The sequence below is a fragment of the Python bivittatus genome, unplaced genomic scaffold, assembly GCF_059951505.1.
Source record: "Python bivittatus isolate LINGU-HERP-01145 unplaced genomic scaffold, Pbiv_v1 ctg000810_np1212, whole genome shotgun sequence".
Classification (NCBI taxonomy): domain Eukaryota; kingdom Metazoa; phylum Chordata; class Lepidosauria; order Squamata; family Pythonidae; genus Python; species Python bivittatus.
In genome coordinates, this window is record NW_028277111.1 from 5106715 (window position 1) to 5124621 (window position 17907).

At 51.2% G+C, this 17907-nt stretch overlaps 1 protein-coding gene across 3 annotated transcripts in view; it reads left to right on the forward strand.

Annotated features, from left to right (window-relative positions):
• LOC103050780 (uncharacterized) overlaps positions 1-15411 on the forward strand; it is a 47172-nt gene extending 31761 nt beyond the window's left edge. The window contains exons 1-3 of one of the 3 annotated variants that reach the window (XM_088129372.1): positions 6650-6877; positions 8518-9623; positions 9664-15411. In XM_088129372.1, the coding sequence (XP_087985498.1) occupies positions 9222-9623; positions 9664-10539 (1278 nt within the window). In that variant the 5' untranslated portion in view covers positions 6650-6877; positions 8518-9221 and the 3' untranslated portion in view covers positions 10540-15411. The other 2 variants (XM_088129375.1, XM_088129373.1) reach the window with 2 other exon arrangements.
• Positions 15412-17907: the final 2496 nt, after the last annotated feature.

Genomic DNA, 17907 nt, shown 5'->3' on the forward strand with positions numbered 1-17907 from the left:
TGAAGAGCTTCCATCATCCCCTCTATCAGTTGCCGAGCTTTCACCTCCTTCCCAGCAGTTGTGAGTAAACCCCGTTCCAGCCAAATTTTCCCGAAAGTGTGCACTACTCCCCAGGCGTATCGCGAGTCTGTGTAGACGGTGAGGGACACTCCCTTTCCCAACTCTAGTGCCCGTTTCAAAGCGTGCACTTCACACAGCTGAGCCGACCAGTCCGCTGGTAGTGCCCCCTTCTCTATTGTCTCTCCCTCCGCAGTCACTATCGCGTACCCTGACTTCCTTTGTCCCTGCTCTACTCGACTAGACCCATCCACGAACCAGACCTCACCCTCCTCCAGCGGGACCTCCTGCAGGTCCTCCCGGGTCTTTGTTTGCAGCTGCAACAGGGTGGAGCACTCGTGCTCCGCCGGCTCCCATTCTTTCCGCTCCCCCGCAAGAAACTCCGCTGGGTTCAAATTCCTGTCTGTTCCTACCACCACATCAGGACTTATCCGGAGAACTGTCTCATATTTCAACATCCTCCCTTCTGTCATCCAAGCAGCCGCCTGCTGACTAAGCACACTTAAGATCTGATGGGGTGAATGGACAATCACGGGGCTCCCAAAAGTGAGTTTTTTCCCTTCTGTCACTAACACAACAGCGGCAGCCACTGCCTGCACACAAGTCGGCCATCCCCTCACCACTGGTTCTAGGGCTTTGCTCAGGAAGGCCACTGGTTGATAATTCCCAGCCCGTCTCTGAGTCAGCACTCCAATGGCAGTTCCCCCATGGGCTGTAACGTATAGGTGAAAGGGGGGGCCAAGTTCGGTAGAGCCAGAGCCGGGGCCGTCACCAGGCTCCTTCGTAATTCTCCCCACTTCTCTGTGTCCCCATCTGTCCATTCTACCCTGTCAGATGATCCTTTCAACTTCTCATACAGAAACTGAGCCTTGCTCATGTACTCATCTATCCATAGCCGGCAATATCCTACTAGACCCAGAAACCGCCGCACCTCCGTTTTAGTATGAGGGGGCTTCAACTGCATTATCCCCTGTATCCGAGAAGGATCAATCAACCTCTCGCCCTTCCAGAGTACATGTCCTAAATACTTGACCTCCCTTTCCACGAATTGGACCTTCCCTTTTGACACCTTCAATCCTTCTTCAGCCAACCAGTTCAATAAAGCCACTGAGTCTTCTCTCACCTTTACTTCCTTCTCTCCAGACACCAACAAATCATCCACATACTGCAGCACCCGAGAACCCCCAGGGGCCCGGAACCCCTGGAGTTTCTCTTCCAATGCCTGTCCAAACAAGAGGGGGCTCTCGGTGTACCCCTGGGGCAGCACCGTCCATCTCAGTTGTTGCTTCCTCCCAGTCTCCGGATCTTCCCACTCAAAAGCGAACAGATCCCTACTTTCTTCTGCCAGAGGGCATGACCAAAAAGCATCCTTCAAGTCTATCACCGTGAACCACCGATCCCCGGGAGGGATCTTCCCCATCAAAGTGTAGGGGTCAGGCACTACCGGGGTCCGGGCCAAGACCAAATCATTGACCCTCCTCAGATCCTGCACCAGCCTGTAACTATTGTCCTTCTTCTTCACAGCTAAGATAGGGGAGTTGAAGGGGGACATAGCCGGTTCCAACAGCCCTTGCCGCCTCAGCCCATCTATGATGGACTTCAGCCCACGCCTCCCATCCCGGGACAGCGGGTATTGGGCTTGCCGCAAACCCGTCACCCCTGGTTTCAAGGGGATGCTAACTGGGGCTATGCGGAACCGACCCGCCCCCCCTCCTCTGCCCATACCTCAGGGTTCACAACCTCCACGTCCGCCTCCCGCAACAAACACATCCTTTCTGCCTGTTCCACATTCCACAACTCTATTCCTAGACTACCCATTAGATCCCTTTCCAGCAGGTTCACTCTCGCCTGTGGGATCAGTAACACATCTGCAGTTACCTCCTTCCCATTCCACTCCAGTCTCACTTCCTCCAGTAAGTCTGCCTTGACCGGAGAGCCTCCCACCCCCATCACCGATACCGACGCGCCCCGGGATTTCGCAATCCCTGGGATCGGTTGGCACAGCGATGTTCGAGAGGCTCCGGTGTCCACGAGGAACTGCTGTTCCTCGCCGGTGGGACCCACCGTGATGTTTACCAAGGGTTCCCCGTGGGTCCCAGTTGGGGAACCATGACCCCCCTAGTCGTACAGGGGGAAACTCCTCTCATGTTCTCCCGATGTTCAGCATTATTGGGATCCCAATTTGGGTCTGCCAGAGGGAATTTAGTATTCGCGGCTGGGGCATTTGGGACATTTGCATTCCTTCGCTCCCAAGCCCCGAGCGCAGCTCGCCGAATCTGGCCCCTCTCTTCTGGCGTATAGAGGGGGGCTAAAATGTAATTCAGTTCCCCCAGGAGTATTCCACCGGGCCGAGAAAAAGTTCCAATCGTTCGGCGGCGGTATGGGCGTTCTCTTGCATACGAGGGAGGGTCTTTTTTTTTTTTTTAATTCCCTCAACTCACTGGGTTTGATGGCAACTGTTACGTAACTGGTGACGGTCACCCCCTGTGCGTTCGTTCCGTTCGGGACTTCCCGGACGGGGAAGGCACTGGACCTTAGACTAAAGGGCAAGTTCTGAATGTCTTGGTTCAGCTGGTCCAGCTCTTTCCGCAGCCCGGGATAGGGTGGGGGCGCCGGAGGGGGAGCGGTAGGAAGAGGAGGAGGAGGAGGAGGTGGCGGCCCCCATTGAGGTCTAGTCAGCCAGAGGTCCTCCTCCTCATCCTCCTGTTCTTTTTGGACAAAAATTTTGGCTAACTTGGGTCGAGGCCCCTCCCAATGAACATGGAACCAGACTTCCACATAGGGTTCCTGTGTTAACATTTTATGCTCCACAATGTAGTTTTTTAGTTGGGTCACCCAGTAATTACTGGGGATTCCAAGAGTATCCCAATGGTAGGGAAATTCGGGGTCCACTAGTGGATATTTTGGCCATTCTTTAGTGCACAAAGTTATCATGGTCGGTTTTTCCAGACCCCTGGTGAATGGACACAACCAGGGTGTCTCCCATTGTTGCAACAATTGTCCTAATGGAGAATCCGTGGGGATTCCCCCTACTGCGTTTTTCCCACTGGCCCCTGGCCTTACACTCTTACTCTGCGCCTTACCCATCCTTCCTGACTACGTTTCCCACCTTACAGAAGGTCCCGGACTCTTCTGTCCCCTTGCGGCGTCCAACGCCTCGTAACCACGCTAATCTCCCCGAGATTATGGGTAGGTTGTACTCACCAGACCTCCCAGAGGTCCCCTCGTCGGCCGACTTCCTCTTTACTTCTGTCTGACTGGCAATTGGAGTCCCGTCCCGGACCCGACTCCGGGGAAAACGGGAGACACCTCAACGGGGTGTTACGGCCGATTACTCACCGGTTCCCCACAGTCCGGTCCACGTCGAGGACTCCTGGCTGGCTCGCCAATTTTGTCAGAAAACGACAGACACGGGTTCGGTTGTCCAGTAGACAGAAGTTTTTATTGGGCACGTTTGCAAAGGTGGGTCCCTCCTGCAGCAATGGAGGAACCCCGAAGCAAGGTCTGACAGGTTTTTTATACCCCCTATCTGTCCTCCCCCTCCTACGAGGGCTTGGCTCACAATCTCACCTTTTTTACCGCCCCGGAGCGCCGCTAATTAACCGCAAAACCGCAGACATTCCACTTTCCGAATCCAATCAGCGCAATACACATTCCAATCCCCACTTGACCCGACAGCCGCCCCCTGCCGTTTCTCTTCACTCTGGAGCGAACGTGCCTCTTGCCTGCAGTTTTTCCTCCCTCCTGCCGTCCCTCTCCACTCTGGTGCGAGTGTGCCTTCTGCCCATCCTCCCTCCTGCCACCCCCCCAAGGCTGCCCCATGGTGCACAGCGCTCTCCCTTAGCAAACATGGTTTGTTTGAGGCCCTCACTTCTCCCTGCCTTCTCACAAGTACAATAAGGGGGGGGAAATTCCTCCTCCTCCTCCTCCGTTTTGTGCTTTAGCTTTGTTTCTGCGTCCTGCTCAGCTCTCGGCTGCAGGGAAAAAAGTTTTATAGGGTTGGTTTTCAGCCCACATAGAACTTGAAGGTCTGGGCGAAGGAAGAGGTTAAAGAAAAATTTAGCATATATCTCTTCCTCAATTCTGCCACTTGAAGCCAAAAAGCTGGCAAAAATATTTATGAACTCTCCATCAACAGTACCTTCTGGTGGCCAAAATCCTCCATTTGGGCCAATATAATAATGTGGCCAAACGAGTTCACAAAAAGTTTTTAGTTTATTCTTTTTAAAACTCAATTTCATTGCAACTCTGGGTTTTAAAATGTCCCAGTGCTTAAGAACACGCTGCAGCGGCGTAGGGCTTTTTGCCGGCATAAAGCTTTCTGCCGCGGCTTCCTTCCTTGCTGTTTCACTCAGGCGGCTGTTGCTGTTCCCCATAGTGCCACCTAGTGGATTTTCTTCTTTTTCTTTTCTTTTTCCTTTTTCCTCTTTTTTTTTTTCTTTTCTTTTTAAGCCTTCTATTGCTGTGAGTTATGGTGCGTGCTGCCTAGAGGATTTCTCGGGTCTTTCCGTTGACTCGGGATTCTTTGAGAGGCACAGGAAAATTTCTCGGGCTGCCTACTCCCTGTTCGTCTTTCCCTCGACGCAGGGCCTCAGCTCGGGATTTCTAGGAATTTCTCGGGCTGATTTTTCCTTCAATCAGCTCGGGGTCTGGCCAGAGTACCCTCCCTAATGTGAAATCCTTTTCCATCTAATAGTGCACCCTCCTACCTTGGAATCCTCCTCTAGGACAATATATTCCAACACACACACAAATCAACCACGCGGATCGTCGTGGCCTCCATCGCCTCACATGGGTAATAAGAGGAACCGCACTAAGATCCTCACACACTCACTTCATGGGCAGATCTCTAACAGAAGTTTCCCATGTCTCATTCACACACTCACAAGGCACCACTCCCCACCTAATAAAAGCATACTCACCCTTCCCAATCCGTCTTTATACAACGGAAGGGAGAAGCCTCAATTTTGTAGCATTCAGGCCCAGCAGGAGCGGAGTCTGCCGACGGCGATCAGCACAAGGTCACTGGAAAACTTCCCAGGCGCGCGCTTGACATTGATGGATGGTCTCCGTCGATTTTCCCCGTCCGCTGTTGTGAAGGCAATGAGGGGGGCTTAAAGCAGCCTCCCCAAGGAATCCCTGCCTTCGGGACTCCTGCCTGGCTCGCCAAAAATGTATGGCACCTTTTATTTCCCAAGTCTCAATAAAGCCAAATAAAAAGACTTGAGACCAGGCTTCTTTAAGATAACAGATGTATTTTGATCAAGACACAGCTGGGTGAGCCCAATCAACACATTCAGAAGAGATGTTGATGAAATCACACCTTACAACACAAACATCAGAGACTTTATAGACATGTAAATCTGTAATCAGATAGTACATCCCCTCACACCCATACAAGGGATTTTTGGGACGGTCTGAGCAAGTGAAAGGTGGTTCTTAGGAAGGTAAACTTAAATGTAACTTATTCTTCTGGTTACCAAGAGAATGGCATACAAGATTTTTCTTATCTTTTCTCTGGAATGCAGGGCCCCACGACTGTTGCAAAAGCTTGGTAAAACAAACAACTTGTATTCATCTAATTGTTTCTTCAAAGACAATCGGGCATTCAGCAAAGAGATAAGGGGGGGGGAAGAAGAAACCAGTGCTCTTTACAAAGCAAAAGCAAGTTAACCCTTTAGAAATAAAATAGAGTGCACTGTTACAGGTATGGTTAAACATTATGTGAAGCATATATAAAATTGTGTATATATAAAATATAAAATTGTATATATATAGAATATAAAATTGTGTATCAAAATAATGCCCTTCAGTACAAAAAACCTTTCCTTACAAGGTTTAAATTCTTGGTTTAAAATATTAAGAATTTAAAAAGGGGGGACTGAAATCTTATGAAAAAGGGCTCTTAGTTTCCATCATATTCACTTCCTTATATTTGAAAACCAAAGGGATAGCACAGACACAGACATCCATGAATGTTCACACATTTCTCTCATTCAGACATCCTGTCTCCATAAGGGTTGAGGCCATAAAGACAAGGGGGGGGGGTGCCCTGAACTCTGACTAGTATCCAATAGGTCATCAGGAAGATAAATTTCCCCAATCATAAGAAGGATCCAAAACTTATGCCAATTTCAACCAATCATTTGTCCATTGCTGTATCTCTCTGTAAGAAACATGTATAAAATTGTCTTCTTTGGGCGTGGGGGGGGGTTTCCTCTGCCTTAAGGGGAGACCCCAGCTGACTCTATTGGCAAGCTTTCAATAAAACTTTAAAATCTCAGCTGGTACTTTCGTGTCTGATCTTCTGCTGGACTGAATCCTAACTGGGGAGAGTCAGAAACTCTCAGATTTTGCTAACAACAACACAGCCCACTTCCTCCTGACCCCATGGAAATAACCCCCTTTCTCCCTTCTTTGCAAGAGGCCCTGCATTACACACGGCCACCACCAGGGGGCTCACTCTAGAAGGAGAGGGGAACACCATGCGCCTCAGTGTTAGGCCACTCGAGGGCGGTAGCCACAGGTGGCTTCCCAGAGGTGGGTGGGAAATGGAGTGACATCACTACGTCTTGCCTCTCTAGGACGTCACACTCTCTCTCTTTAACCCTCTGAGCTTCGCAGGAGGTAAAAAGGCTGCAGGAAAGTCTTGCAGGGAAGAGATCCTGGGAGAGGGAGAGTTTGCATTGAAACTCTTCAGCAGGAAAGAAGAAAAGCCCTGCAAGGAAAGAGGTGCCCGAGGTTGTGTCTGCATTCTCACCACGCACTGATGAGGCTGAAATAGGGCTGGATCCCCTGCAGTTCAACACGTCTTAGGAGGGTGAGTGAAGCAGGAGACCCTCTTAAGCTTCGTTCCTGCAAGCCCTGTGCTTTGTGCGAACTCGGCCCCTGCGGTTGGGGGACGTGTTTGGGCTTCGGGCAGGTTGTCTGAACCCGCCTGGGTGTTCTGGAGTGACTTGGCTCTTAAAAGCAAACCCTGAAGAAAGGGAAATGGAACATCCCAAGCCAGGCTCATTTCACTGGCATTGCATTTTATCTGAACTGGACTTTGGGGGTTTGTTAACCTGTTTGGGATTTGGCACACATGTTGTGTGACTCCCGTTTGGAGGGAAACGTAGATATGGGCCTTTAAAAAGCCAGCCCTCCCTTCTTAGAAAAAGAAACAGAAAATGTTTTCTTGTCCTTGAGCAACATGGAATGGCGAATGGAGGATTCAGATTGCTCTCAGTCAGCTCAGCCTGCCCTGAAGTCTGTGGTTGGTTTGTGCTTCCTCCCTGAGATTTATTTTTATTTTATTTTATTTTATTTTATTGGATTTCTCCCCCGCCCATCTCTCCCACAATAGGGGACTCTGGGCGACTTACAAAAAACATTAAGACTATAAATACATCTAAAACACATAAAACATCCAAAATTTAAAACAATGCTAAAGAAAGGAAGATCCAAGCAGATGGAAAATCAGGCTGCGGAGAGCTGGCCACTGTGGGGCTACCCATCCCCCTGCTGGAAGTATTCCCTCCCCACCCCAGGCCAGGTGGCAGAACCAGGTCTCCAAGGCCCTTCGGAAGGCCAGGAAGGCCAGGAGCGAGGCGGCCAATCGCACCTCCGGGGGCAGAATGTTCCAAAGGGCGGGGCTACTGCAGAGAAGGCCCGCCTTCTGGACCCCGCTCGCTCGGTGGGGTTCTTTCACTGAGGGGGTCCGAAGCACGCCCTCTCTGTGCGTGGGTGGGACGGGTTGAAGACATAGGGGAGAGGCGGTCCCTTAGGCAACCTGGTCGTATTAGGATATCTTTTTTTTAAAGACCAGTACGTAGCTCTCCTTTTGCTACTTACTCTTCCTACTATTAGTTTATAATAATTAATTTATTCAAAACTTTCTCAAGAGATAGGAATAACATTCTTAGGAACCGCTAAACAGAGACCCATTCGTTTTTCCATTCTTTGAGTTGCAATTCTGCAAGGCTGTCCAAAAATAACTAAATACTCAGACTGGCACATTGCCATTTTTAAAAACCCAGTGATAAGAAATATCAGCACATCAGATTAAGACATAAGACAGGCTATTAAAATCCAATGAAAGTGGCCAGAGAGAAAAGTCTAGAAGTAAAAATGTTCTGAAATGTTGTTGAGCGTGGGCACGACTGGTCCTTCTGGGGACACCTTAAGCCCTTTGCTGAAATGCTAGAAAGGATCCCCCTGCCCCCCGATTTCCTTCTGCAAGCACAGGAAGCATTGGAGACACTGATAGGTGGATTTTCTGAACACCATCTGCCAGTTGGTCCTCTCAAGATGTTGAGAGGTTCGAATCCTGCCCAGAGGAAAATTGGGAATAAGCCCCTTTGAAGCCCTCCATGGACGTCCATATAGAGTCAGTTCCCTGCCAGGACACAAGGAGAAAGTCTCAAAAAGGGGGGAGCTGATTTGAAGGGGTATTTAATGGGGATCTCTGTTTTGTTGCAGGGAAATAAATGGGTGCTCTTGGAGAAACAACTCCAGTCTGTCAGGTTCAGCCAGCGCTGCACGGGGAGGAACTTGCCCAGCCGCGCTTTAGTCAATTTCACCCAGCGCTAGCGCAGGAAGAGGAAATGCAAAACTGCAAACTAATGAATGGTCCACCTGGCGCCACTTCACTAATCTGGAGCGGATGCCTTGTGTTAACGCCAGAGGGCCGTGGGCGCCATGGACAAAGGAAGGAGCCTCGGAACTGAGGAAGAGATCAGCGCGCGAGGGGGAGCTCCCGGCAGTGCGCGCGACAGAAGCCCCAACGAAGGCAACGACCACGCAACGACCACGCCATAGGCAACAACAATCAAAGAAACAAGAGAACTGGGCTGAACCTGCCATTCCAGTAGAAGGGGGGGACTACAGGGGGAAATCTGCAATCTAATTTGTAATATGTAACCTAGCAATGCGGGGATTGAGACAACTATAAAGGAGTAATGTAAATGTACCAAGCCAGTCCTGGCTTTGCTTGTAACCGCTACCTTACGCATGAGTAAACCTCTTTTGTGAACCACACGTGTCAGGGGAGTTTCTCTGTCGAAGGGGCAATTCTTACATTAAGCCAGGACTCCCATTGAGTGCTACCCGGTACACACCGAGGAGCGCTCACCTTTTTTCCCTGCAGCCAAGACTGGAGAGGAATCGATTAACGGCACCAGGAGATGGCAAGCGACAGGGAAACTGCTTGCCAGCTGGGCAACCAGGAGCCCAGATCCGAAGGCGTGATGGCGGGACCAGTCCAGGGCGAATGGCGCACGGACACAGCCAAGAGGGCGCCAGAGGACGGGTGGTCGTTTGGCGGGGGCAGGAGCCCCAACGGGTCGCCAGCATGGGGGGTCGCGACGAGTTGTGACTCGGAACCCGAGGCCCGGGAGCTGGAGGAACGATTCACCCGACTGGAGGCCAAGATCGAGCAGCGGATGGGCGCTGTCCAAGTGATGTTGCAGACCATCTTCCGGCGGGGCAAGGCCCCAGGGGCAGAATCGCAGGTGAAGAAGGAATCGGGCGAGGCCAGCAGCAGTGAGGGTACAAACTCAAGAAGCTGCACGGAGCCTAGACCAGAGGTTGCGCAGATGGCTCCAGTCCCTAGAGCCTAGACCAGAGGTTGCGCAGATGGCTCCAGTCCCTAGCGTGAGGAAGAGGGGACCCACAACCACGGCTACTTCGCGGGGCGCCAAGCGGGCGCTCAGCAGCGGGACGGAGCCAGAGGGCTTGACGGGATGTGCGATCCCCAGGAGTAGTGGTGCAGGGTCCAGGAGCCAGGAGCCGGAGGAGAGGCTGGACCGGCTGGAGGGCGACCTCCAGCAGCAGACGACAGCTGTACCGGGCATGCAGCAGGCATGGCGTGGCGGACCCAGGGCCCCGGCTGGGGCAGCCGCAGAGGGCGGCGTGGAGACCAGGCTAGCAGAAGTGGTCAGCCTGACGGGGAACGCGAAGGAGGGGCGGCGGCCAGCAGAGACGCCCCAATTCAGGGGCTCAAGGAGCGAGCTCTCGGGGGGGAACCCCGAGCCACTAACCTATCCCCGTATGCAGGACAGGCTCCACTCAGAGGTCCAGGGGGGAGCACCCAGTAGGGACGACCTGGAGGCTCTAGTGAAGTGGAGCTGGCTGGCAGAGACCGCGGGAGATGCTGGAGACCGGGGGAAGCAAGAGGTGCGAGCCCCGATACGGACCAAAATGAGGCGGCACCGGAGGCGAGGAAGATCGAGGTTGGAGACGCCCGGCAGACTGCAGGGACTTGCTACCGGTGTGGAGGCAAGGGGCATCGGATGGTGCAGTGCCCCTCGAGGCAGGGGGTCTTGGCGAGCTGCACAAAGGATGGGGGCCAGCGATTCCCAGCTACAAGAAACCCCGACCGATCCTGGGAGGAGACAGCAGCTCGTGGAGCGGTGTGCAGCGGAGCAGGCTGGCTCACGAGGAAGCCCGGCTCTGCGAGGAGGGGAGAGTGAGCCAGCGGGAGGCGACGGCCAGCGACGCTGAGGCGCACCCCGGAGCAGCCAACGGAGTGGCAGCATGAGGAAGAGCGGGACAGCAGAAACTACTCGCCCATGAGGATCAGGGTCCACCTCAAGGGGGTGAGATCGGAAGCAGAGGCGAAAGTCAACGCCTTGCTGGATTCAGGATGCACCCACTGCCTGATCCACCCGGTATTGGCATCCGTGCTGGGGCTCAGAGTGAGGAGACTCAGGGAGCCCCTCGCACTCAGCCAGTTGGATGGATTGACCGCAGGGGGGGACCCGGCGCAGTATCGCACTGAGCCGGTCGGTTTGACAGTGGGGACAAGCCGGGAGGAGCTAGGCTTGGTAGTTGCCCCGGTGGCCGACCACGCACTAGTGCTGGGGCTGGCATGGCTTACGCGCCAGAACCCGCACATCGATTGGGTGGCCAAGACGGTGCGGTTCGGCAGCACCACCGAGCAGACGGGGTTGAGCCGCGGAGGTGGCACGAGAACAGGGGGCGGCACAGAACTTGGCGAGGTGGCGACTGCGCGACGGAGAGCCGAGGGCCGGCAGGCCGCAGCAGCGACGGCAGCGGGGCCCGGGTGATCAACCACACGTGAGGCGAATACGAGGATGGCGCCGAGGGCGAGCGACAAACGAGAGGGGTCAGAGACTGCCAAGGTGGTGGTGGCATTGACGACGAAGGCAGAGACGGCGGCAGCGGGACTCGAGGGCCCCGTGGCAAAGCAGGCAGCGATCACACTGGCGTCAAGAGCGGGGGCAGGAGCGGCGCCGGGAGCTGACCGTTCCGCGCCAAGCGTGAGTGAAGCAGCCGGCGGTAGACCGGGACCTGGCTGTGGCCAGGGGAACCTGGAGGGTTGTAGGACCCTGAGGGAGCTGCCGCTCGAATCGATGGACCCAAAGACTTCGAGGCGAAAGGCGGAGGGAGAAGCAGGGGAAGGGAGCCGAGCCAGAGCTGAGACAGTGCTGTGCGGAGGCAAGCGAGGGAGACCCCTGGTTGGTAAACAACAAGGACTCCCTGGAGAAACAAGGGACCTGCTGGGAGCACAAGGGGAGGCTCTACGTTCCAGAAGCTTGCCAGGTGGATGTGCTCAGGAGAGGGCACACCGAGGACACTACGGGACATTGTGGGTTCCTTAGGACTTTCCACCTCCTGCGTGAACAGTTCTGGTGGCCGTGGCCATCTCTCCGGAGGGATACGAGGGAGTACGTGGCCAGCTGCTCGACGTGCGCAGCGGTGAAGGAAGGGAAGGAGAACCTTCGGGGACCGGTCCTATAAGTGACTCGGCCATGGTAAGGCCAAAGCCCCAAGCCGAGGAAAGGCACACCGTTATGGCAAATGGGGGGGGGCAGCACCCTAGTAGCCCAATTAAGAGGGGGACTTGTCTTCAGGGGGGCGGTATGTCAGGTTCAGCCAGCGCTGCACGGCTAGGAACTTGCCCAGCCGCGCTTTAGTCAATTTCACCGCTGGAGCGCTAGCGCAGGAATAGGAAACACGAAACCGCAAACTAATGAATGGTCCATCTGGCGCCGCTTCACTAATCTGGAGCGGATGCCTTGTGTTAACGCCAGAGGGCCGTGGGCGCCATGGACAAAGGAAGAGCCGCGGAACTGAGGAAGAGATCAGCGCGCGAGGGGGAGCTCCCAGCTGTGCGCGACAGAAGCCCCAACGAAGGCAACGACCACGCAACGACCACGCCATAGGCAACAACAAACAAAGAAACAAGAGAACTGGGCTGAACCTGCCATTCCAGTAGAAGGGGGGGACTACAGGGGGAAATCTGCAATCTAATTTGTAATATGTAACCTAGCAATGCGGGGATTGAGACAACTATAAAGGAGTAATGTAAATGTACCAAGCCAGTCCTGGCTTTGCTTGTAACCGCTACCTTACGCATGAGTAAACCTCTTTTGTGAACCACACGTGTCACGGGAGTTTCTCTGTCGAACGGTTTCTCTCGAACGGGGCCATTCTTACACAGTCCTTGTCTGAATCTCTGCATCCATTTCAGCCTGGAGATTGGATATATGTAAAGGTGTGGACCAAAGTCTCCGACCCTCTGTCTGAACAATGAAAAGGGCCCCTTCAAGTGCTCCTGACAACCCCCTCCAGCCTGAAAGTTGAGGGTATTCAGGCGTGGGTGCATTACCAGCGGGCGAAGGCTGCCTCCCCACCAGGTGACAGCGTTGTCCCATCACACACTCACAATCAGCAGCAAAAGCCAAAAGACCAGTGGAAGGTTAAAGGATTGGACGGACTCAAGCTTGTTTTTTCGAAGGAACACTAACAATACTGGATTGGTTTACGTGGGGTTAATGATTCGCAGTATGGATATTTTTTTGCCGGGTGTTTGATTTCTGGGGGAATTCCTCGCCCTGGTGCATTCCAAAGGATCCATTGGCTGGAACTGAAGACGCACAGGGGAGGTATTTTGAACTTCAACATGTTGCTCTTTCTTTTCTGTTTTTCATGTCCTTTCTTACTTGTTAATGTAGTGGTGGCTGGTTGGACGCATAACACTTTGATACAGCTTCATAATTTGGTTATCAATGAGACTAATCCTCCTACTTGCTGGATTTGTAGTTATTTCCCTACTCATAGCCAGCAAGGGTTAGTAGTTTTGCCAATACCTTTAGGCTTGGATAGATGGTATAATTATTCAGTTCAGATTTTTAACTCGGGCTCTTGGGATGTTAGACCTTTCCAGTTTCCCTACCCCATACCTGGTGCCCCCTTTTGTTTTCAAAAAGGGGGGGGGGAGTAACTTTGTGGGGGATTGGAGGGTGTGTGTGTATAGGTTTACATGGAATATTACTGGATGGATGCTATTCAACGTATCTGTTCCTATATTTGATGGTTCTTTTACTCAATGGTTGGAAAACCTTTTTCCCCAGTACACCTTTAAATCAGACACCTTTCTTCCTACTCTCAAAATTATTTTACAAGTCTTAACATCTAAACAACCAATCCGTCTAGGTTCAGGAGTCTGGTGGTTGTGTGGCCATGAAGGATTTAAAGTCCTGCCACCTGCCTGGTCTGGCACTTGCACTATAGGGTGGTTATGGCCCAGGGGCATTCATATGGTGCCAGTAGAAGCCATTCGATACTCTACTAGGCATACTTTCTACCGGACAAGGAGAGCAGAATACCTAGAATGGTCTACAGGGACCTTAATTGGCAGGAGTCTTTTCCCTGCTGTGGGAGTTGCTGAAAATTACAAGGACATACACAAACTTGCCTCCTTTGTTTACAACGCTTCTATGGCTTTAGAGAAATTAGAAAATATTACATTGAATCTGGAGGAACGCTTGCAGGATGAAGTTATCTCCCTTAAAGAAGTGGTCCTCCAGAATAGGATGGCCCTGGACATGATTTTGAATAGTCAAGGTGGTGTTTGTGTGTATATTAATCAGTCATGTTGTATGTTCCATGACCAGACAAAAGGACTCCTGATGGACCATAAACAAATTGCTCAGATTGTAACAGACCTCCGCAAAGATAGAGAAGGATATGTTGAAGACTGGAACAATTCTAGGTGGGACTGGTCTTGGTTAACTTCCTGGTTACCTGATTTTTCATGGCTACGCTATCTTTTTATTGGCTTGCTAGTTGCTGTTGTTTGTGGTTTATTAATCTGTGCATGTCTGTATTGCCTTCCCATATTTACTTCCTCGTGTGGCACCTGTACACAGCCCAATTCTTTACAGAAAAATAAGTACCTTGTTTTGGTACAGAGAGCCCTTTCTGACAGGGTTTAAATTCTCGTTTTAAAATGTTAAGAATTTAAAAAGGGGGGACTGAAACCTTATGAAAAAGGGCTCTCAGTTTCTCTCATCCTTTTCCTTACCTGTGGGGAGTCAAGGGATGACAAGGAAACGAATGTTCATGGACCTCCACACATTCCTCTCATTCTGTTATTGTTGAAAGACATTGGGCAGACATCCTGTCTCCTTAAGTGTCGAGGCCATAAAGATATGGGGGGAACTGACCCCAATTGATAGCCTCCAGAACACTCTTCAGCTGCTCTGGAGATGCCCCTGCATTCCAGGAAACCATAAATATCAGAAGACAACTGAACTTTGACTGGCAACCAATGGGTCATCGGGGAGAGAAGTTTCCCCCAATAATAAGGAGGATCCCAAATTTATGCCAATTGTAGCCAATCAATTTGTTAATTGCTGTATCTCTGTGTAAGAAACGTGTATAAACTCTTCTTCTTTGAGTGTGATCCCGGTACTCCTCTGCCTTAAGGGGAGAGCCCAGCTGACTCTGTTGGCTTACTTTCAATAAAACTTTAAAACCTCAGCAGGTACTTTCGTGTCTGATCTTCTGCCAGACTGAATCCTAATTGGGGAGAGTCAGAAACTCTCAAATTTTGCTAACAGAAGTGGCAACCTTCAGTAGAGGAAGACGGAAGTCTGTGTGGACTGCTTTGAACTGCTGGGAGTGGGTCTCAGGGAAGGCGGAAGGGCTGGGCGAGGCTGCAGAAGAGGGAGCGCGAACGGGCAAGGTGGTCTTTTGAAAGGCAGCAGACGATGCACATAGACGGAAGCAAAGAAAAGCACATTGTATGTTGTAAGAGGGTTTGTGAGGGGTTAGTGTGTTGGGAATGGGGAAGATGAAGGTGGACGTCTGTTTACCGGCAATTCTGTTTAAGGGCCTGATCTCAAGGTGGGAAGGCAGTTGATCTAAATGCAGAGCTGCAAAAAGCAGCTATAAGCTTTTTGAACAGCCCACCTGAAATGCTACCAAGAATTATCCCAGGAAGGAGTGAAGGAGTGCACGCTCCTGTTTCCTTTTTTTTTTCTTCCTGGCGCAGAAGAACATCTGCCCAGAAGTGAGGGTAGGGCTAAAGGTCTGAAGGCTCAAATACTATTCTAATGGCAAACAATTTTGCAACACTCTCCAGTATACACACTATTACAAAATAACTCCAGCTCCATGGGATATGTTTTATTTTAGAAACATCAGGGGGGAAACCCTAGCCCAATGTTTTTCAGGAGAATGTTATGAAAAGTCTCCTGCCCTTCCTATGGCTTTGGAGCATTAGTTCCCTGAAGACAGAAGCCCCGAAGCAATCTTCTCCTTCCAGTCTATCAGACTTGAAGCTGTGGGGGTGGGGGGACTTGCTTCCCCCTCTAATGTAAAAAAGGTAATTGCAGTAAATGGGCAATTTGAGTGTACTTTTTTAGGATAAAGATCTGCATTTCAAATGTTTTCTTTTGCAATTTTATTTTCTTCCAACTCCTACTGTTAGGAAAAAGTGGTCACATCTCTCAAGAAGACCTAGAAAACCTCAGAGGAGCAATAGTTTAAGAAGGGGGAGGGAGGTACATTTTTCATTCTATTGCTGAAGTGCTGGGCTGCCCCCAGGAGTGCTTTGCATCTCCACCTTTATCAGCTATCCCATTCTCTGCTTTGCAACAAGAATCCAGCCTTGGCCCTCAAGGGGGTCTTCCTGTCTTTTACTTTTAAAGTAAAGGGGATATGAAGAGAGATTTCCTAGGTTTCATGTTTCTCCCTCAATATGGATATTATGAACAAAAGGGAAACAATGTTTAGGGCAATATTTGATAGAGCCTCCATGGACTGGTATGGTCTAGCTGAAAACAAAAGAAATTTTTTTAAAGAACTTTTGGGTCTGGAAGCAGTCAAGGCACTTCATAGATTCCTATGTCAATGTAGATTCCTTCTTCCCAGGTTGTCAAGTTCTCATTCTAGAAAATTATTAGGAACAAGAAGATATTAGTCCTTAGCAGTTGACGTATATAATAATGTTTTCATCCAATTAGAAATGGGATGAGCAGTCCATGTTTTGTCTCAGGGCTGCTTGAATTCACCCACACCCTTTCACAGCACGAGGGCCTGCTCTCTGGAGATGCATTTCTACAATTATGCTGACTTCTCAAGATTTGTCTTCCCTGTGGCAGTAAGAGTCAGCCTAGCAGCTTCATCTTACACTGCATGATCAGGTAACTAATCCTAATAAGGCTCAAGGATCCCTACGAAGGTGATCCACTGGATCTGGGACTCGGCCACTCTCTGCCCTGTGAGGCAAAGCCAATCTTTGGAGATCTCTTGGGATATTTGCACTGGGTTTTCACATGGAAGGCCTCCCAAAGCAGCCAGTCCACCTCCTCTCTGGCCACAAATCGTTGAAGGGAAGGAGACCACTATTGGACCAAGCCATCCTGAAGCTCCATCAATGCTTTGTTGACCCCCACCTAGTCTTGTCCAATACCGAAACCTCCCCCAGGAGAAAAGGTACGCACGCTCCATGTGTGGACGTCAGACCCTGATGCTTCCTGCTGGTGGTTGCAATGAGGAAGGTGCAGGAGCACACGGAGAGTGCCCAGCGACATCAATGTCAATAAAAAACAACAGACATGGCGCTACTGGGCATAGACGTAAAGCGGGGGGGAGGGGGATATGTGATAGACCCTGGGCACCAAGGAGTGCTTCTCCAGCTAGGCCCAGAGAGACCTGAAGGGAGCCTCACAGCAGGAGAGAGAGCAGCGCAACTGATCCTGCACAGCATCCCCTCCCCTCCTGTGACAAAGGGAACCCACTGCCCAGAGGAAAGGAAAGGGAGAAAGACAATTCGGGGCCACAGGAGCAAAAGTGTGGGTGAAGGGAGGCACCAGGCGTTTGAGAGCAGGCAAAGTATTCTGCCCTGCAGGAAAAAAAAAACTGCTTCACATCTCCAAATAGAAGATTCCCCTACAAGAGTGGCGAAGGATTGTCCTTTTCTTGAGTGGACTTCAATAGGAACTCACCAGGAGGATTGCGGTCACCTCAGGAGGAGTCTTCCAAGCTCTCGAGTTCAGACGTGGATCTGTTTCAAGCAAAGGTCCCTGCGCTGGTGGAAAATGCCTGCCTCTTCCTCCCGCTGACCGCTGCATACACAGACATTTCAACCGCCAGATTGTCATCGCTGAACAGCAGTATAACTACTGGGTCTACACGTCTGTGCCTCATGACTGGCAAGGGAGATTCCCTGTCTCCACAAAGCCATTGAATGACTCTAAAATTGGTGACTATTTTGACTTTGTGAAGGAGTGGGTGCAAACTCAGCACTCTCTAATAATCAAACGAAACTCTAAATATGCTTTTATTGTTGATTATGCCATGTGTCTATGGTACATACGATGGGCAGGTAAAGCCCCTCAAGTGAAAATCGGGGCATCCTGCGGAGGGCTGGGCATGCTAACTGCAAGAGAGCTCACAGGGGTCGACTGACCAATAGAAGAGAATATCTGTGGCTCAGGGTTCAACTGTGGAGAACCTGGGGTCCTCTGAGCTTGGCTGTTTTGTTACCTGGCTATGTGACGTGTTCAGTACTAGTGTAAGGCACTCAAAGTTACCCAAGTTTCAGAGAGCCAAACA